The sequence below is a fragment of the Trematomus bernacchii genome, unplaced genomic scaffold, assembly GCF_902827165.1.
Source record: "Trematomus bernacchii unplaced genomic scaffold, fTreBer1.1, whole genome shotgun sequence".
NCBI classification, from domain to species: domain Eukaryota; kingdom Metazoa; phylum Chordata; class Actinopteri; order Perciformes; family Nototheniidae; genus Trematomus; species Trematomus bernacchii.
The window spans coordinates 18,739,463-18,761,357 of record NW_022987648.1 but is presented as its reverse complement, the minus strand read 5'-3'; the positions used below and the strand labels follow the sequence as shown (position 1 = coordinate 18,761,357).

General features: G+C 39.8%; 1 protein-coding gene across 1 annotated transcript; it reads left to right on the top strand.

Annotated features, from left to right (window-relative positions):
* The first annotated feature begins 1,414 nt into the window (after window positions 1–1,414).
* On the top strand, window positions 1,415–20,920 carry kcnj3a (potassium inwardly rectifying channel subfamily J member 3a). The gene is made up of 3 exons (XM_034134716.1): window positions 1,415–2,092; window positions 3,116–3,332; window positions 19,070–20,920. Exons 1-3 carry the CDS (start codon window positions 1,415–1,417, stop codon window positions 19,660–19,662), a joined length of 1,488 nt encoding a protein of 495 aa, XP_033990607.1. The 3' UTR covers window positions 19,663–20,920.
* The last annotated feature ends 975 nt before the right edge of the window (window positions 20,921–21,895 follow it).

Below are 21,895 nucleotides of genomic sequence, written 5' to 3'. Positions count from 1 at the left end.
GAACTTGTTACATGATATTTTTGTATGTGTCATTCTGCAAAGAAGGTGCAGTCACCCATGGGATGAAAGCGGGGTCATCATCAGAGGCTGTTAGCACAGGTGTCAAAGACAGCTGGTAAACAAAGGTGCATTTGTAAAGGTCCACTACAGATGGAAAGACTTTATTTGAACTGAATTGGAGATGATAAAAGGGGAATAATAGAAATATATATATATGTTCAAAATTATTAAATTAGGATGCATCAAAGCAGTGGCATTGCAACATTGTGATAAAGGTTTAAAATACACTATTTTGCACATTCACCACATGGTTTTATTATTTGTATTATTACCGTTTTTATAATAGTCTTTATTTGGTAATGCAACACATGGTCAGATGCCTGTGTATTGTCTTTTTAAAAGCTAAATGTGGTGTCCAGTGTCATTAGTTGAAAGCAATCATGACATATATTGGCTGCAGTTCCACATATTTGATCATCAAAAACTGTCAAATCAGGCGAACCCTTTCCCTCCTCCTCCAAATTGTCTGTCTTTTTACTGTAGTACCACTAGGCAACAGTGAGTGCATCACTGGAAACGTGGAAGTGCGCAGGAGCCGCTCACAAATCGACAGGAAAGAAGGATCTAAGCAGCCAAAGGAGCATCTGGTGGATCTCTACCGCTGAACCATGAGAATCCAGTCGACATTTAACTGAGAGAAGGGAAAAGGTGCCCGAAAAGAGCCTGGCAAACAGCGTCGATGCGCGCAGCCAAAAATGACGACAGTGGGACAGTGATTTTCTTCCTCCATCTCGTCATTTTTTACACTCGTATGCTTGGATGCAATTCATCTCCTATGTATACAGATCACAAAGGAAGGACTGGAAACCGAACAATCTCCAACACAGACGCAAGTGCGCACAGAGACATTTCATCCTGGGAACAGTTTTCAGAGAATAATTACGCAGAGATATTGCTGTTTTATGGGCCGTTTAAGGATTTTGAACTTTCAAGTGAAAACTTACTCTGTGAGTACAGTTTTGATCAGGTCGATATAGCCCCAACCTTCACGGGCGATGAGTAATCCACGACGCAGCAACTGATAAACCTGTAAAACCTGGACTGCGACTGGCGCGTTTGGATACCTTATCCCGTGCGTCGCCTATTCTTTTTGCATATGGCTTATATTTCGGGGTTCGTAAACTACTCATATATTATTGATATTTCATGGCTGTAGAGTGTAGCAACAGTAGCGTGTGGCGAAAAAGGACGGTGCAAGACTAACCGGGGAGAAAACAGCGCACTTTTATCGCCTTATTTCCAAAGAGGAGACATTGCGCACGGGCATTAACGACTGCAGCAACTCGCCTACAACCCAGACTTTTTTTTATATTATTGAATCCTTTGTTGTTTCTTTCGCTGCTGTCATCGTAGTATGTCTGCACTTCGAAAGAAATTTGGGGACGATTATCAGGTAGTGAACACCTCATCTAGCGGGTCTGGATTCAATCAGCCTCCCCCAGAGAAAAAGAGGAAGAGGCAGCGGTTCGTGGACAAGAACGGGCGATGTAACGTCCAGCATGGGAACCTGGGTGGTGAAACCAGCAGATACCTCTCAGACTTATTCACAACACTAGTAGATCTGAAATGGCGCTGGAATCTATTTATTTTCATCCTCACCTACACAGTCGCTTGGCTCTTCATGGCCTCTTTGTGGTGGTGCATCGCATACATCCGAGGAGACCTCAACAGATCCCACAATGACAAGTACACTCCATGTGTGGCCAATGTCCATAACTTCCCCTCAGCCTTTCTCTTCTTCATAGAGACCGAGGCCACGATAGGATATGGCCACAGATACATCACAGACAAATGTCCCGAGGGGATCATTCTCTTTCTTTTCCAGTCGATCCTCGGATCGATCGTCGATGCCTTCTTGATCGGCTGCATGTTTATCAAGATGTCTCAGCCCAAGAAAAGGGCCGAGACTTTGATGTTTAGTGAACATGCTGCCATATCTATGCGAGATGGAAAACTAACTCTCATGTTCAGGGTCGGCAACCTGCGTAACAGCCATATGGTCTCTGCACAGATCCGCTGCAAATTGCTGAAAGTAAGTCATGCTACTTTTAGTTGGCAGGCAGCGAATGTAGTTCTATTCCAATTGTTTGTCATGGCCAAGTCCATGTTTTTTATTTTTAGAAAACTGATGCTTAAAGGCCTACACACTGGCATTTAAACCTGCTCTAACAGGAAGTCATGATGCATTTATCAGACAAAGCTTCATAGACCACAATGATACAAAAGATTGGCTATGCTTGACCAAAGCACAGAAGACCACTTATTCATTTTACAATTTGCATATTTTGCATAACTAATTGCAGAATATAATCCATTAAATATGCCAAGAGGTCTTAATGTCCCTTTACAAGATCTTGAGAAGAACCTTTTGTTCATACAATTATTTTAAACTGTTTAAAAGTGACAGTGTGTTACAATCTGGGGTAACTGGCTGCTGTGCCTTATTAGAATAATTTAATGTATGGATATCCCTGCTGTCCAACACCTGATTATTAAAACGTCAATCATAAATCTATATGTTATTTTTTTGTAATGCTTTACAAAACAAATATTCACCAATTATCATGCTTTTATATGCAGTAGGGAATTAAATGTAAGCTCTTACAAAGTTCAAGGTAAGTATACAATCGGTTAGATTTACCAAATACTGTAGCCATTTTAGCAAATTATTATTTTATTTTCTCATAAAGATTGTAGTTTACGTCCTGACAGAGCTGCTGAGTATAAGGCTATCTAATCCAGCAGTATCAAGAAATACATTAAACCAGTTGATGTTATGTTTTGTTTAAAATATGACACATTTTAGGTCCCAGTGTTACATCACATAACATGCTGATAGATATTCTTGCTGTATAGATGCCTCTTTAGATTTCATTTGAAAAACTTATAGCAATTTTTTCCGTTCTGATGAGACTGATGATTGGTTCCTCAGATTGCATATACAATGTGAAAAGCTCCACCAAAGGCTCTTGATGTGCTGCAGATAAGTCTGTCTTTCCCCTTCCTTCCCCCACCAAACATCTCTGTCTCTGTCTCTTCCTGTACGCTTCCTTAGTCTCGCCAGACGCCCGAGGGCGAGTTTCTTCCGCTGGATCAGTTGGAGCTGGACGTGGGTTTCAGCACTGGGGCAGACCAGCTCTTCCTCGTCTCACCACTCACGATCTGCCATGTGATTGACACCAAAAGCCCCTTCTACGACCTCTCCCAGAGGTCCATGCAAACGGAGCAGTTTGAAATTGTGGTGATACTAGAAGGAATAGTAGAGACTACAGGTGAGTAACCGCCAACATGAATTTTAATTACAGGCCTGCTGTTGGAAATGTGAGCTTGTTATCCTGCATGTTGTGGCCGCAGGCTAAATGCACAATTGCTGAAGATATTTTTGAGCTGCTTCAATATCTATTCCTGCAACACATCTCATGAATAATATTGAGCTCTATCATAGGTGTTAATAGCTGACGTCCAAAGACTTGATATTGACCCCTTTATTGCATTTTATTGATCTGTGTTTCTGCGACAAGGTTGTAATAGCAGTGTTGGTATAATCCATCAAAGATAATTGTTTGAAATCCATACAGTAAAACACCTTCTGGGTTTTTCAAAAAAGAGAGCCAAGTTATAAGTTAAAAAGGAGCCATTGAACATTTTTAAACTCCAGCAGGGTCAGTTAAAGGTTATATTTTATTTTTCTCATCCGAAACATTTCCATTCTTACGCCTTTGTGCCGGTACAGCACTTACCTGGTGGCGGGTATTCTCAGAGGGGATACTAATTTGCTTTCTAAGGTCCCTTTGGAATTAGGGAATTCCATTTTCACAGGATGAGTTATGCCTTGAGTAAAATTCACCGCTCTGGTCATTTTGAATTCAACCGTTTATTTGACACAGCTGATGTAGTGTGAGGAGACCCCCTTCGGTGTCTTAAAGTGAACAGAGGAGCCGTTCTGATAGGCTGGTTCGGAGGAAAACAGCATATGGAGATGTGACAGGGAGGCTGACACTGCAGGCAGCAATTAGCAAAGATACTCAGTTCCTAATAGATCATTTAGTGTAGTTTATTAAAGTCTCTCTGCAGCTGAGAAGTATCTGACATCCTGATTCTTCAGTTTACGACAGGCATCAGTTATGTCACTTGACACATTCTTAAGCATGCGCACATTGATGATAATTACAGTATACAGTATCAATACATTCTGGGCATAGCGTTAGATGAGGTATATTCAACAACATTTGTCTGATCATTCAATTCAAATCATTCCCTGTCCGCATGTTTTTATGAGAGTAATTGTAATTGTGCTACTGTGCTTTGGTTTTTATATGTAAGCATATTCAGAGTTATCATTATATTGGTGGCAGGTATTAATATTATTACAGTGACTGTCACAGATGAGTCACTGTATCATATGTAAGAGTCGAAATCTCACACTGGTGGGGTTTCATGTTGTGGGATTGTTATACTTACAGTTTTACTTTACAGACATTTCTGCTCGGAGGCTCATGTCGAAACAATCTGTGGTTAAAAATGTATGTACAGTGAAAGTCTAAATCCTCAGACGCTTTCATTTCTGGCCAATGTAACTCTGTTTCCATGGCAACCTCTCCTTGACTATTCAGGATTGCAGCACTGCACCTAAACTTAGGTTGTTCATTCCTATGATATAGGAATCATAACACAATTTCAGTAATATAACAGGCCAACATGAGATGCTGAACATGAAATGAAATTGCTTTCTTGACAACATCGCCTGGTATTAAGGGGGATCTCTTTTGAAAAATGAAAAGCACACGGAGGCGTTACTGTACCACGAAGTGCTCGCTAGAACAGGTGTTACAGCAGAGAAAGGAAAAGATGAAATATTTATAAGGCTTGGTGTTTACTAGTGAAGAAGCTGCCCACATCTAGATTGTTGTTGTTTATTATATGTATGGAAAGTTAAAATACTCTCCTCTTCAGATTCAAAGTCCAGAGTCATGGGCTATTTTCCCTTCCTACTAGATAAAAACAGACAGCATGATGTACATAGTAACTTCTTTTTCCTTGAGATGACTCAAATATATTTTGGACTCTGATTTTATTTCTTCATGCACAAAAACAGATTAGTGTGTCTCTTGGTACGTAGGAGCTAAGGATCGTTATATTCTAGCTGTAACCTCTGACAACCTCTTCATTGTATAAAAAAGGCATGCGCTCTTCCTTATTCCTTTTGAATAGGAGCCCAAGGTGTTTCTGATCACCACCTCGGTATGATGCACCTTCCAAATGAGGCATGTAGGAAGTCTGGTAGCAGCATATTTTCTGCTGGAGTAAGGCCAGTTGTGGCTTTGTGGGATTGAGCTTTGTGGGATAATGTCAGACACAATAACAATCAATACAAAAGTAGCAAACCCCATCACTCCCCAACAAGTATCTTTATAGAGTTACTTCAGTGTCATTGGCTGACAAGCAAAAGTGCATGTCAGGCGTGTGAATCTCAGCTCAATTAAACCAAGCTGAGTTACTCCTGCTTTATTTGTGCATTGCAGGCATGGCAGGTGGTGGATTATAAAAGAGGAATTGAACACTGCTAGAATGAATTACAATCGATGACTGCAGATTAACTAAGAACAAGTGTTTGTGTTTAGAGCTAATACCAATTGATAATATAAAATCTGTACAAGAAATTTAAATCTGTAAAAAAACAAGTGCCAACTAGATTCTACAGTTACACATTTGGTTCTGTTACTTTCTATTTTCTTTTTGAGATATTTATGATAAACACATGCCCACAAGGTATCTCATTAATAAGCAACTTGTGAGCAATGTAATGCTGGGAGTGGGAAAAATGTTATCAACATAATGCAAAAAAGGAACCTCATTGTCAGCTCTAGCAAAACTGGACAATATCTGAAACAAATGCATTATTTAAATTATTCAAAAAGTATGTTGAACAAAACGGTACAGCCTGTGTTAACCACAGACATTATTAGGCGTCTAAATCCATTGACTTTAAGACTAGGGAAGTGCAAATCTGCTAATTTATTTCAGGGTTTTCAGGACTCATTCCTGCAGCACTGTCAGGCCACAATTAGGCTCAGCAGATGCATTAAATATTGTGCAACGAGCGACAGACTGGGTGAAAGTAACCACAGAACCCCCAGTGGTTGTGCACACATCAAACGTGTAATTTTGATTAATTATTCTGCACATCAACAGGCGTGTCCAAACTTCTCGCTCCACTCATAACTGCCTCAAAACCGTCCGTTCCTGACAGTTTTTCACTCGGTGTCTCCGTCCCAAACACCGGGTTACCGGGGTAACGGCTGCTTGTGTAATTGTTTTATAAAAAAGTTTTTTTCTCCTGTGACATTTAAAAATATGTGGAAAATAATTCACAAGCAAACTGGTTTATAATGACATATTAATAGTGGTCATTTTCACCGTACCACTACACAGCTTAATGATGACCTGTCTTTGATTCTGCCCATTCAAAGCTACAACAAATCTTAAGATTATTCAGAAATTAGGGAAAGTGTCCCATGAACACCATTCATACTGTTCAACCCTGCAAAGGCTTAAAAACCAAGCCAGAGGCAATCTGTTCATCAGTGGAGCAGATTCTTGAGAACCCAAAATAAACTGTAGCTGCCACAAACAGACGTTGAGGTTCCTCTATCCATGAAACCAATCGTGTAGCGCAACTAAAATTCATCTCTTCTCAATGTTGGGCTTTTACATAATGCAGTTACACCACAACACTCCTATCTGAATTATACAGCTCTGTGTGCTAAAGATCAAATGTGTATTTATATAATTTAATACCAGGCAGAGGAGAGAAATAATAACTAACAAAACAAGCGGATGATTTATTTCATTGGGAACTCATTTCTATTAGAGCAGAAAGAGGTCGGACAGCACATTAGTCTATTCCTGAAATGTGTTATAGTGTTGGGGATCTAACATGGTTGCAGATTTTGCAGAAGTGTTTTTTAAATTCACTCATTAGCTACAAAAACAATAATTCATGAGCATAAACTGTATAATCAGCATAAATCTATTTTTCTTACTGTGACTTTCATGCAAATGTGTGTATCATATACTTCATGTTAATGCAGAAATGCTGCAAATACGTTTTTTTTTATTCTCAGTTTGACTTTACTTCAGTCTTTTGGTGACACAGCACATTTTTAATGAAGGCAAACGCTCTCCGCTTACTGAACTTACTAATAATTCCCCATGTTTGTAGATGACTTAGCACTGGATGCATGTTGTAAACGAAACACAGCGTGAGATTTCTTGATTTGATTGTGAGGAAAATGATGGCAAAAAAACAACCGAAAAGGGATCCGTCTGCAATCAAGTATTTTGTTGTTTCTGATTGTTTTGAAAGATTTGTCAGCCCCCGCCTATTCATATACTGCTACAATGCTTTCCTATAATTCATCGTTATAGAATAAATAATAGAATATCCCAGCTCACAGCTCATTTGAAATGAGTGTGGGTGGCAGGGGGTTAGTTGCGTATAGACTGGATCAACTGGTAATGTTTATTCATGTGTGCAAAATGCAGTACTGTATGTGAGTAGAGAGCACAGATTTGAATAATGAAATGCATACCTGTACACTCAATATTCAAAACAAAAAAGTCTGTGTTACGACCTGTGTGATATTAAAGTTTTAAGAAAAGAAGCAGACAGTATTACATTTTGAATTCATATGCATCGATGTATAGAGATTGGTTGATGATACAAATATATTCATACTTAATAAAAAAGGCATTAGGGAGACTACTGCTAGTTGAGATCAATACAAGTAATTAACTGACCTAACAACAACTTTGTTATATATACTTTCATTATCAAATTAAGAGTAATAATTGCTTTGATGCAGACTCTGTCTAGTAGTAAAGCCAGCCAGCATATTAATTGGAAACATCTCTTTCTCGTGATTAGCAGCAGAGCCAATGTCATGGCCCGATCTGAGTTTTATCATCGGCAACAGTAATTGAAATGAAAATGGAGAGCTTTCTGATGCGCCCGAGGCCTAATAGTTTCAATCATACGAGTATGAGGCTGTAACCCTGGACGTCTTGGGTCACCTGACACCAGAGCCCCAGAGATCAGGCAAACAGCGGCACAAGTGAACCCCGGATATGAGCCATGGCTGTGACTTCCTGTGGAGAAACTGAACATGATTCACTCTGAGTCATTACACCAACAGCTCTCCTCTCTCGCTGGTGTCGCGCTCCCCGACGCAGCCCTGCAGGTCAAAGGGTTGAAGTGGTTTCAGTGGGGAAGTCAACGCTGAGAGCGGGAGTTTCCAATTAACTCTAATGTGCTCAGGGTGAGAACTCAGGAGAGAAGAGGCTGTCCCCGCTGAGCTCCACCTGTGTTGCGATAAGCCACATGCTGGATGTCTTGTTAAAATGTATTTCATGCTTTTGGTTCATTTGCCTTCATCAACAAGACATTTGGCACTAACTGCTTTGAATATTTCAGCATGACAAATATGGCTAATGTTTGCAGTGTCACAAAGAGGTGTAGTGATACATATGGACCTGAATACAATATTATGTTAACCTTTGAGGTAAAGTACATACTATCTAAAATGCTAAACTTTTAGCTGTAATGGAATCATTTTACATTCTGTTGCATTTACTTGAGTAAATTATCTGAATACTTCTTTCACTACTAGGTTTTTACATATGTCATTATTGGATTTCTCGGTAAAAGCAGAATGAATAGATTAATTGATAGAGGCTTGGCAATTCCAGAGCCTGAAGCTTTATATTATCTAATGCAATCTATTGTAATAGTGCTTAAAAATGTGTATGTTCCATTTCATGGGACAGACTATAACAGAGGTGTTGGTTCTACCAACTTTGGAATCTCCATCATGGTGTTGTAATATAATGTACTGTAGTAGACATTATACTAAATATATTTTACATTGGGGTTATATTGACAAAATAACTAAATTGATTAAAGAACAAGAACAATCGTCATCGTCTCCCCCCACCCTCTTAAAATCCCTATGATGAAGAGACCACAGCTCACAAAGTTAACACATTAACTGAATTTAATCAGCTTTACCAAAGATTTGGGGCTATGCTGTTGGATTTTATTACATTATTTCAGTGTTTATAATACTTGGTCTACTCCCTGTATATTGGAATTGCTTGATCAACAAATTACTCTCTGCACAACGGCAGCTCGATTTAGCTCGCAAGCTGTATCGAATAACGCTGAAATTAGCTTTACAAATTTTAGACAAACAAACAAGTGTAATCCAGAAATGAATCTGTTAGATTTACCTCTTATGTCTACTGTAATTGCACTGGGGATGAACTCCTCATAATGGGCAATGCAGCGAACCGGCTATGACATCGTGGATTCATTATCCCTTTTAGATGAACTCTGCTGGCTTCCCAAGGGGGAGCACAGTAATTGTGTCTTTAGGGATTTGTCAAGTCTGTGTTGGAAGGCAATAAATCAGTGGCAGAGGAGGTGTTGTGGCAGACCTGGGATGAACTGTTTTGACGAAAGCACCAGAAATGCATTTACCAACAATGGCTCTTAGAAAAGATGGACTGCATGTTGGTTTCCCACATCTCAGTAGGGATGCTATTGTGAGAAGGAAACCTTTCAGCAATTAACAACACACACTGTAGACCTCCGTGTCTATAGTAGATGGAGGATGGATCCTTTGGGCAAAGTGTTACATGTCCATAATCAAGATAATATTGTGGCCCCACTGGTGTAAGAGGTTGTTTGGAAGGTCGTGATGCACTTATAGTGTTCGTCAATGGCAGCATTGATTGGTTGGGCTGTGACTGTCCCTGATGTGCAGGTAAATCAATCCTGCAGCCTAAACTGGGAGCCACATCAAAGCCACACGAACATGTTGTTCTAAGCTTGTCTTCTAGTAAGACCCTTGTCTGGGAATCGTTTCTTTCCGTTTTTGCCACTCAGACATGCTTTTGACTGGAATAATTGTATCTTAAGCTCAAGTGACTAACTTGAGAAACAATAGGGCTGGTTACTCACCGGAGAGGTACTCCTCTTAAACACCACCTAAGTCTAAGATCTCTTAAAGGCTTCAAAATCCCTCTTTTGTGCCCCCCTTCCTCTCTGCTGTAACTCCTCTTCACGACTTAAGTAGATTTAATAGCCGAGATCAATGTGAGATTACAGCCCTCACTCACTCTCACGTCCGTTTTAAATGAGAAGAACATGGTTTTCTGATCATTTCTGCATTCAATACAAAACAAGGAGAAAATCATTCATAGCCCCATTAGACTTGGACGCCCCCCCAGTAGGATTCTTCCTATGTGACCTATAGTGGTTGTTTGGCCTAAAGGAAATCCATCAAATGCAGTTTTGCTCGATTGGTTCCCTTCACGGCAGTATTGAAATTGTCTTCACTTGGTAATATGTGCTCTCCTGGCTGTGTAAATGGCCTACAGCCATATGTTCCTGTAGCCTGCCTGACTCCCCACCCTGTGTGGAGATGGTTGGCAGACCCTGCTCTTATTTCCTTTCCTTCCTTCCCGTTCCAACAGCATCCACATTCAAGCAATTGCCTCAGCATCCAGGCTCTCCCCTCCCCCACAGCAGTGCACTTCCCCTGCCTTTCCCTCAATCAGCTTCCTCCTTGTTGTCACTGCTCAGCCGGTGCTGTATGCATGGAATAAACATCAAAGCTGCAAACAACTGGGGGCCACCTTCACAAATTGATCACACATGAAAACGGTATTTAACGGAGGGAGGGGACTTTTCTGTCTTCTTTGAAAAGTCAAACTGTGAAAAGCAGGTCACTGAAAGCTCGTCTATTTCTCGATTTCTTTACCACTTGATGGTGGTCACCATAGAAACAGATAATCAGACAGAACTTGTGTCCACAAAAGCAGTATCTATTTCAAGATTAGACTTTTACATTTCTTAACTATTATAGGTACAGTCTGGTCTCTCCTCTGCAACATTTTAATAGTAACTAATCATCTTTGATAAACCAAACTAGAAAAAGACAGTTAAACGTTACATTTTCTAAATTCAGAACAACTCGTTAAGAAAATACAAAAGGAAATTCTGCTTCCTGCTTGTCAAAATGTAGAGCTGGATAATTGTCTCGAATTAATTGCTGCTCCTAACAACCCAGCGATGCAGCAAAGGTTTGTCGTGGACAGCCTTGGCCGTAGCGAGCGCCCGACAATGAGAGCAGGAGGAATCTTGGACGGTGTTGTGTGGCGCAGCTCTGTGTGTGCAGCGTCCAGATTCTCATGCTTGTTTTTGCTAGCATTTCTCTCATACATAACACTTGAGCAGTTTCCACAGCCGTGATAGACTGTCAGGGGACTTTGCTGACAGCACTGTGTGTGTGTGTGTGTGTGTGTGTGTGTGTGTGTGTGTGTGTGTGTGTGTGTGTGTGTGTGTGTGTGTGTGTGTGTGTGTGTGTGTGTGTGTGTGTGTGTGTGTGTGTGTGTGTGTGTGGTGTGTGTGTGTGTGTGTGTGTGTGTGTGTGTGTGTGTGTGTGTGTGTGTGTGTGTGTGTGTGTGTGTGTGTGTGTGTGTGTGTGTGTGTGTGTGTGTGTGTGTGTGTGTGTGTGTGTGTGTGTGTGTGTGTGTGTGTGTGTGTGTGTGTGTGTGTGTGTGTGGTGTGTGTGTGTGTGTGTGTGTGTGTGTGTGTGTGTGTGTGTGTGGTGTGTGACTTAGTGAAAGAGAGACGGAGGTTATTTTAGATTTTGTCACTAAATGAGAGTTTTGCTAAATACTTTTCAACCTACATCTTGGTTTTTCTCTTGACTCTCATTTTGAGAGTTCATAGAGATTAAATCTTAATTTTCACTGTTAAAAATACAAAATACAATACAGTCCTTTAGAGGTGGGGTAGGTAAGTTTGAGAAACCGGCTCGAGAAACACTTTTTGTTATATTCCATGGAATGCTCTTAGCATCCCGATAGCAATGAATATCTTAAGTGCTTTGACAAAAAATCCATAAAAATCTTTTATCTGTGGAAGCCGTAGTACTGTAAAAAGTACGACCAATTATTTTAGCCGGCCCGGCTAAAATAACTGGATGGCCTACCTGCCTGTCAGCCTTCCATCTGTGCACAAACTTATCTCGTGCCCTCATTGGTCATGTGCGCGTTCGTGTGTGTTGGAGGAGGGGCTCTATAAGGAAGTGACAGATTTTCTCCGGTTGTGTATTTTCAAATTCTAGCGATCTCGAGACGGTTTCTCAAACTTACCTACCCCACCTTTAAGCTGTAGATATGTACATAGACTTGCTGCTGCCATTCATTGTTTTTATTGTTATTTTAGTTCATTTTATTATTTTATTATGTTTATACTCTCTTCTACCTTTAAAGATTTAAAGGTTTTAATGCCTGTACACAAAATAATTTCCCAATTTGGGGTCAATAAAGTACCTATCTATCTATCTATCTATCTATCTATCTATCTATCTATCTATCTATCTATCTATCTATCTATCTATCTATCTATCTATCTATCTATTTTAATTTGTATGTGCCCTTATTTGGTGTCTTTCTATTGATGAATCATATAATAGTATTGATATCACCCCTGAACAAAAATCTAGATTGAGACTCTGCCTGAATGCTTTGACAGATCTGCAATAAATAGATCTCTGCTCTCAGGTCGGCCCTTTGAGTTTTCTCTGTCCTCAGTGTGAAGTGCAGATCTGCAGCTGAGAATTTGACTGAGCCAGGCACCAAACGGATATGATCCTTCCACAACCTGCATGAGCTTCTTTTAGACAAGGGTGTGTGAATAACACTTTGGCTGTTTTCTTTTTAGCTTCTATCGAGCAACCCTGGCAGGCTGCCTCCCAGTTTACAGTACTTTCTTATTCCAGCCCCCAAAGAACCCATTCTATCTTGGCTGTCACTCTGCTGACTGCACGGCTGCTTCACTTTGTTAGACCAGAGAGGCAGCCCGCTCTGTGTTATCAAGGGAAAGTGCATTTGTATAGAGTCTCAAGCTGAGATGGCTTTTGGGTATCTAAATCTCAAAGTTTATTCTTGACACTTCCTACGACTTTGCCTCCGCCCCAATCCCTAATGGAATTAGCTGGGAGTGAAATATTGCTCAATATACTGTACAGTGCAGATACCTGTAATCTCCAGACAGACTATCTCAGTGCTGTAGAGCCTTTTCCAAAGTCCACTTCCTTTTTGTTTAAATTCAATTTGTTTTTCACATTTGGTTTACGCCTGGAAAAGAAAACATGATTGTTGCTGAGATGGCAGAAACAAATCTCATCATGTGACACACCTGCTCACATGGATGCAGAAAATGTTGCTCTGATTCTCTGGTATTTCTCCCTGAAATATACCTTTTTTAAGGAGACGCTTTTTTTTTTTTTTTACATCCGTCTTGAATTCGTGGATTCAGCAGAGGATTATTCTAATGCCGCTCATGCTGTCACATGGATATTTCATACACTTTGAAAGCAGTAAACTGCCTGGTGAAATTCAGCGATGAAGGACTTCTGAAGGGATTTCACACTTGTGGGATTAAGATTTGCATTGGCCAGTCAGAAAAGATCATATAACCCTCAACCTTTTATACTGAAGGCATGTCACTGAACAGCGCTTGACAGATCACATTATTAGCAATTTTGCAATATTTCTTTTCTTTTTGTGTTGCCTTTACATATCGTTGCATTATTACGGTGTGGAATTTAAGATGATTATTAATCCATGGCATGCTTGGTATTTTTTTTCTTTTTTGCTTAGGTGGAAGGGTAATAGGGTTACTTTTATAAAAATATACAATTGATCAACATGCCAATAAACATATTTGTCTTCCTCTGTTTGTATGTGTTATAATATCATTAACAATTACATTTGAATGCAAAATGGAAATCTCTAAACTATCTTGAAGCATGAACAGACTTAAGCCTGGAGAGGTCTGTTCCATTCAAATATATATTAATCCATCATTACATATGTTTTTGTTTTATATTCAAGTAACTGTTACTTATAACATAGCATTTGATGTGTTTGAACATTTTGGTGCAGTGCAACAAGCTGTAAGCAAATTAGTTAGCAAGCGGTTGGGTAATTGTCTCTCCATCAGACGCAGAGCGACTGAAGCATTCAGTCCGTGTGTTTCTGGCCCCTTGGGAAATGTAAGTCCACAGTTTACGGTCTTTCTTTCGCTTTGTTAAGGTCTGAAGGTCTCCAGCTACTCTTGAGAAGAAATATCTATTTCTTTAGCTGCTAAATGTTCCACTATGTTCACAAACTAGTCGCTAACTGTGTGTTGGCTGTTCGGTGCTGGGCAGGTTGTGTACTGTAGGTTTGTTCAGAGCTTTTTCGCTCCTGCTGGAGCTTGAAATGATGCTGATGAGAGGGATTCAGAACAGTGATGGCTATCAAACCAATACATTGTCTGAAGGATGACCTGGTTTCAGGTTGGTGATACAGGCCCTCAAAATGTCTGCGCATGTCCCTTCTGCAAGACAATTTATAAAACAAAACAGTGTGTTTATTTGACCATGAAACCCAATATCATATTGGTAAAATAACAAGAACCCTACTAGATAATGTGAGAGGCTGCTACAGAGTCTTATTGTGCATCACTTTATTGAGTAGGGCCACCCCATTGAGGATTTGAAATGTATTGGCATTGGCTTATAGTGAGTCACAGAGGGGAACAGATAACCATTTACTGAAATTAGAAGTGTAATGGATCTTACAAATATCTATCCTAATGGGCTGAATGAGGAATTGTCTTTTCGATTCGACTGATGTTTTCAGTGCCCTCGTATTAACCCGAGTACAGCTAGTGTCTGTATTTCTGTTGTTGTTAAGGATTTGAAGAATGAATAATTCTGCTTATGTGTTAAATTGCTTTTACATTTTGTATGTTTAACTCTGTTGAGGGTTGCAATAAAATGTTAATTTATTCTTGAATTATTCTGAAAAATCTTTCCCCTTTTAAGTTTTATTTAAAAATATTCATATTTTGTTACCATTATATAATAAAGGCAGATGGACTGATAACTGAAACAGACAACTAAAAAATCATTGATTAGATCACAATGAATTCAAATATTTTCTAATGTGAATATAGCTGTTTTCTACTGAGTATGAAAAAAGGGAGTACATAAAAACAGTCTGATGCTGTGTGAGTGCTTGTTTGGCTTCACTTTTTGACATACGTTAACATATGTAACGGACACCTCTAACTGGCTGTGAAAACAGTGCACATCACATCCAAGGTGTTTCCTTCTCACTGCTGCGATGTCCTACAGTGCCTTGTCCCAGCGGCAAACATCAGCAGAGATCAGATGAACTGTTGTGTTTCCTTTGCTTTGTGTGTGTGTGTTTTTTTTTATGACTCAATGCTGATATGATACTGAATGCGGTGCCATAAAGATGGACACAGACATAAAACAATAAACTGTTAGAGTGATGGATGACAGAGGAAGAAAAAAATCGTTCTGTGCTTTAATAAAGATGACTTTGTAATATGAGCTCCTGCCTTCACTGATGAGAAGTATATGATTTACCTCTGGTGTTGTAAAAGGTCATGTTTCAGAGACTGTAAAACCATTTTGCTCAGACTCTGGAGCCATATGGATGATTTGACCCTGCCCTAAATGGAAAAATCAATTTGGAGCAGTTGGGATGTCGTAATCCAGGAGAGAGACTTTTGTTGTGTGTTGTCACTAATAGTTTGACCAAACTCAGCAGTGAAGAGGTTTATGGCTGTCGCATGCACACATTCCTACAGTTTTGTTTCCATAGAAACACTGATTCTCAGGCGTGTATTTTCGAGTTACATAAGCCTTTACCACCAGTAATACGAAATACACTCCGCTGTGTGTATCCTATTTTCACTGGATTCCTATTTTAAGGAATAAATTCAGTAACTGGGGGAAATTGAAAAACTGGTTTTAATGATTTATACTCGTACTATTTTTAGCTGTTTATCTGTAACTTGATATTGGGGTCTCTGCCTAACATGTTTCTCCACATAATGTGTCAGTTTCCATAACGATACGAACTGTGTCGTGTCCTGAAAGAAAGTCAAGGCACAGAGTTTGTTCCCCTAACTGTGTCTGTGTTACTGCGTGCTGAATGAAAGTGGGTGTTGCAGAACAGCTGGTCTTTATCAACACAATTCTACATATGTGTCGCAATCGTGTCTGTAATTATGCAACGACTCAGGCATCAGTACTTGAATAATTTATGGAAATTAAATGCATTAACGGCCATGATTAAGTCTAGTGCCGTTGTTAGTTTTTGAATAAGGGAATAGTTAATTAGACTAGCCACATGAGGGAGATTTTTTGTTCTACATTTTGTGTGTGGGTTTGAGTGGCTGTAGAGGAGGGATTCAGCCCCTGGCCAGCAGGGTTCATGTTTTTCCAGAGACTGAGGTCTTTCAGTAACTCCTACAACATCTGCAGGAACAATGGAGCATTATTAATAGATGATATATGGTGCTATTTGAGTATTGCTGAAGCAACCTTTTGCCTCAGGCACAATTTCATTTCACTTGTTCCAACCTCTTACCTTAGCATGCACCAGTGAAGTTGCTACTCATGTCCTCGTCTTGTGTTTACTGTATCGATGTCCAGTTAACATCGCAGCATCGACTACTTTTCAGTGAGCCGCTATACTGCTGACGTCTGGTGGTGATTAAGTAGCTCTTACAAAACCAAAACAGAGAGCATTTAACATCACAGTTTCCTCAGAAAGCCTGTTGATGATCAAAATGGTGACTATGTTTTTGCTGGAGGCAGTTTTAAAAGGCTCACAATGCGGAAAAAATATATATTCCGTTCACACTTAACTCTCCTCGCTTTGGCCCTAAAGTTCTCATTAGCTTTGCCCGCTTCACTGCAGCACTCTTCCATATGCCTAAAGGCTCCGGGACTCAGAAGCGACAGTGCAGAAGTAATACTTGAATACCCCAAACGCATTTGATGTTCAGTCTCTCGCACATCTGTGATTGTGTACAGAGCTGTTATCAGTGAATTATTTTATGACCTTGGGAATCGGGCAGAATCCCAGATGCCTCCAGTTTCGATGATGACATCCTGGCATCAGCAGCGGTGTCTCGCTGTGAACCAAGGCTGCGTCTTAGTTTGGAGCCAACTGTCGCTGCTAGAACAATATTAAGCTGGTAATTAAAACATGTGATAATAACCCACTGCCGTCGCTGATTTCCTAATGGATTTCAACAAGTCTTAACACGAGTGCCCCCAGCCATTCCTCTGTGCTAAAATTAGGGCTTTTTTTTTTACTGATATAACCAATTTAGTGTTTTGTTTCAGATGTAAACCTAATTATAGATGTTCTATGCTCACTCTCATTGAGAAATAAAAGTCGTTTTTTCAGCAGAATATTAACTATGCCAAGATGAATGGGGCTTTGCTGTGTGTGGTGTAGTATAATATAATGCAGAGCTATGATAGCGGCTGCTGAATAGTGGTGATGAGTAATCACTAATAAGCATCCAATAACATAAAAAAAAATGTTGATTACTAATTCAAAACTCCTGATTTTGCTAATTGCATCAATTTGTTTCCGAGAACGCAAGGGGAGTTTTTAAGCAGGGATTTAATTCAGAGTCCCCTGTGAACATTTGCTCTAAGTGTATCATATTCTGCTATGCTTAATTTGCAGAGCATAATAATCACTAAATAGGATATTCCTCTTTTAATTTGTATTCTTGAAATGACATAATCTAACAAGTCAGTCGCCTTATGGCTTTTCTAAATTGTTGTGTAACAGATACTTCATGTAACCTTTTGTGTTTTGGATTAAATTGGATTTCTTTCCTTGTGTCAGAAGTCTCCAAAGCAACTTCAGTGTGGGCTAGACCTCCTGAAGCTTTCGCCTGCAGCCATTCCTCCTGTGGGTTTCTGTAATTTGATTATCTTAATCCTCCATCTTTTGGAGCTACTAACCAAGCTTAAGGTGTGGACTGAAATGTTAAGTACCATAAGAGGTGCTGGAGAAGATCAGTTTTTTTTTTACTGGTAGCTGTTTCTGTTGTTCCTGCTGTCTTGGGGGTCAGTATCGAACTGTTTTTTTATGCATTAATGGGGAACAAAAAAACTACTTTTAATATACATTGATATCAAATGTTCAACTGCATTGAACATTAATAAAACAAAACTATGGTCTTATTATTTTTGATTAAATATTAAGCTATTCTTATAAAACGCAAACAGCAAATAACTCACCTTTAATTATCTTTCAGGTTAAGCTGGAAATTGCTGATAAACATCATGTTTGGAAACTGAAAAAATCAATTAAGCTTTCTATTCAGGCAGCTGGCTTTGTTATGCATTAAGTACTTATTGATTGAGGCACTTTTGTTTGCAATATTGTTTGCTTTTGTGATGTGAAAATCACAAGAATCCTGGTGAATACCATGCTGTTGATTCTTATGGAACGGTGCCAAGCATATCATTAAATCAAAGCTCTGTTGTTGACCGGAGTCATCATGAAACGTTTCATCTAAAGATATTCCACTCTACTGTGTTTGGCTGTGGCAGAATGACATTTCAGTCAGACAACTCGCGTGTTCTTAATATGTTTATTATAAGCAGCATATAGTTTGAGTTTGGCGTCTAGGCTCGGGCCTCATCACTCCACAGATTTACAAAGAACATTGAGTGATGATTAGATAACTATCCCCCGAGCCTACAGGTGGAAGCTGGGGTGGAGCTGGGGTGGAGCTGGGGTGGTGGTGGGGCAGGCGAGTCGCAGCAACATGAAACACAGCAGCAGGAACATGAACGTAGCAATAGCAAGTGAACACAGCAGTGGCAGCAGCAGCATAGCGAGGCGGAGGTAGGAAGACCTGGCAGCTTAAATAGAGCGGCATGTTGAGGAGAATGTGTTTGGTTGGTTGTAAGAGGGACGAGGTGCGTCGCGTGTTAATGTATCATTGGTGCTCGAGTTCACTGCCTGAACTAGCTCGCAGGCTTCGCCCCATTTATCTTGCATAATGATCTTTTCTTCATGTTTTTTCTCTTTTTGACAGGTATGACCTGCCAAGCGAGGACATCTTACACCGAGGACGAGGTTCTGTGGGGACACCGCTTCTACCCGGTTATCTCCTTAGAGGAAGGCTTCTTTAAGGTGGACTACTCTCAGTTCCACGCCACGTTCGAGGTGTCCTCCCCTCCGTACAGCGTGAAGGAGGCGGAGGAGGCTCTGCTTCTCTCCTCGCCCCTCATGGCTCCGTCCCTGTGCAACAGCGGGGAGAAGAACAGCTCTCTGGACTGCCTGGAGACCCTGGAGGACAATGACAGCACCTGCAAGCTGCCCACCAAGCTCCAGAAGATGTCAGGGCGGGAAGGCCTGCCCAAGAAGCTACTAAGGATGAGCTCCACCACCTCGGAGATGACTTACAGCTTTGGAGACCTGCCCATGAAGCTGCAGCGAATCAGCTCTGTTCCCGGTGTCTCTGATGATAAGCTGGGCGGGAAGGCCTCCAAGATGTCAGAGCCCATGAGTAAGTCAGTGGCAGACTTACCCCCCAAGCTGCAGCGAATGGCTGGGGGAGGGGGGGGCCGGATGGACGGACACCTGCCGCCCAAACTCCGAAAGATGAATTCTGATCGCTTTACATAGAGCAGGCAACCTATTTTAACTTATGCCATCCCCCTTTATTTCCCTACCCAAAGTCCTTGTACTATTCCTAATTAATGGACAATATTCTTATATTAAAAGAATTGTAGAACATGTGCACAAATACCTTATATGAAGTAGGGTGATGGAATTGAGCACATTTCTCCCTGGATGTAAGTGTACATGCTATGACGAAAGAACTCTGATATTTTTTTTAGGATGATGTACAATTAGCACAATCTGGCATGTAAGAAACAACGCATGTAGAACAGAATCTCAATAATTTCTAGCATGATATTTATTGATATATTATTTTACAAAAACAATTTCTTTGGTGATTTTACTGACAGTGGAAAAATTGCACAAAGCCATATGATTTACGACGTGGAAAACCTACATTACATAATACTAATTTGTGGTGACGGAAGGCACATACATTTGTTTTGAGTTGATTGCTTTTGTTGTTTACTGTAAAATTGTGGCAATGTTATGTTGATTGCATGCTCCTCTTATTGACTTAGCTATACAAAGGTAATAGACAAAGATGTTTAGCCTTAACTATATTACCTTGTATCCATTTCCATGTTTGTTCACAGCTGGATTTTTGGTATTTCTTATATAGACTATTTTACCATGTGCGATTTTATGACTTTATTAGTTGATCAAATCCAGAATATGTTGCTAGATGATGTATTTAACATTTGAAAATGCATTATTGGCATCATATGACCTGTCTGAACTAGGCGCAATGCTACGCAATTTCCACTTGCTTATTAAAGTAACACTTAAGTTGAAAGAGTCAATACTTTTTCTTGATAAGCACAAAGCAATCAGTTTTTAATTCCATGTGATAATAGAAAACATTTATGGGCAATTTGTCATGAATTAATTGCTTAGGACAGTTGTTCAGTACATCATTCCTTTTATTATATAACAGAATTATCTTAATTTTCATTAGGCCTGTGTGGTCATTTAGGACACTCCATTAGATTTTCAACTTAGGTGTTACTGGTTAGATTTAGAGTTGGGCCCATAAGGAAATCATAACCTTTGTCCTAAGGGCCCATAATCTCCCTCCTCTGTGATGAAAGCAATAATAGTATAATGACTATAATCTTTATATAGCCACAGGGTCTACCACAGCCCCATATTCATTCTGTTTACTGAATCCATGCCATGAAATCTGGTTTTCTCTAAATGCATCAAAGACATTGTATGATACCCAATCTCTTCAGGAATAAAGATCTAACCTAACTGTTAAGCATCTTGCTACTTGATCTACTGACTAGATGTAACACATGCTTCACCTGGTCAAATCAATACAATGTTATTAACATTACAAGTATTACAGGGGGTGGTCAAAACGATGGAAGAGCAACCACATGGTTACCTATAGAGAGCTGGCATGGGTCTATACGGATTCATCTACCACAGTATAATAAGTCTGATCTTCACTCGAAGCTCATTTACATCACTGCACAACACCTTTGATTGTTCAGTTAAAAATAATACTTTGACATGTGTGAAATGGACAAATGTTCCCTCATGCCCAGAGATGGGTTTAAAAGAACAGTGGATACAACCAGATGCCAGCAAGCTTAACCTTACACCTGAGGTGGCATTGACCAAAGGTGGGAAAATACCATCTACCAGCATTTCTAAGCTCTCTTAACAAGACACAATGTCTTGTTTGTAAGCTTTTTGTTTAATTAGTTTGTTCAGTCCATTATTTTAATCTGAACCAGAAACCAAATATAAAAACAACACGTAACCCCCTGTTGAATGAAACAATTTCATTATTTTATCTTTATATTTCATATTTAATATGTAAATCAGTAAGCTTTAAAGAGGCTGGTAGTCAGCTGACAGTCATATTTCTTTACTTTTGGACAGCCAGGCTAGCTGTTCACACGTTTTCAGTGTTTATGCTAAATATAGCTAACCAGTTGGCTGGTATTGATATTCTTCTTATTTCGAAAGGTAATGTGCACCAGATTTTAAAATGAACAATGCTTGCATGTTCACAATGCACACTTTATACCTTAATTTGAATAACTGTTCAAAGGAAGTAAATACAAAAATGAACGGAGAAAAGAAAACCCTGATAAAAATGATATACTTGAATGCTAACTCCACTTTTCAATGCTGACTGATACTGAACATATGCTATAATAGATAACTGGACCAAAACCCTGTCAGTAATCTCAGGGGCAGAGATGCAGAAGATTGTCTCTTT

Excerpts from the sequence above, each read along its gene's own strand:
- kcnj3a (XM_034134716.1), top strand. The coding sequence starts at position 1,415 with ATGTCTGCACTTCGAAAGAAATTTGGGGACGATTATCAGGTAGTGAAC. Across the intron at positions 2,093-3,115 it reads TCCGCTGCAAATTGCTGAAA|TCTCGCCAGACGCCCGAGGG; the intron begins GTAAGTCATGCT and ends ACGCTTCCTTAG. Across the intron at positions 3,333-19,069 it reads AGGAATAGTAGAGACTACAG|GTATGACCTGCCAAGCGAGG; the intron begins GTGAGTAACCGC and ends TCTTTTTGACAG.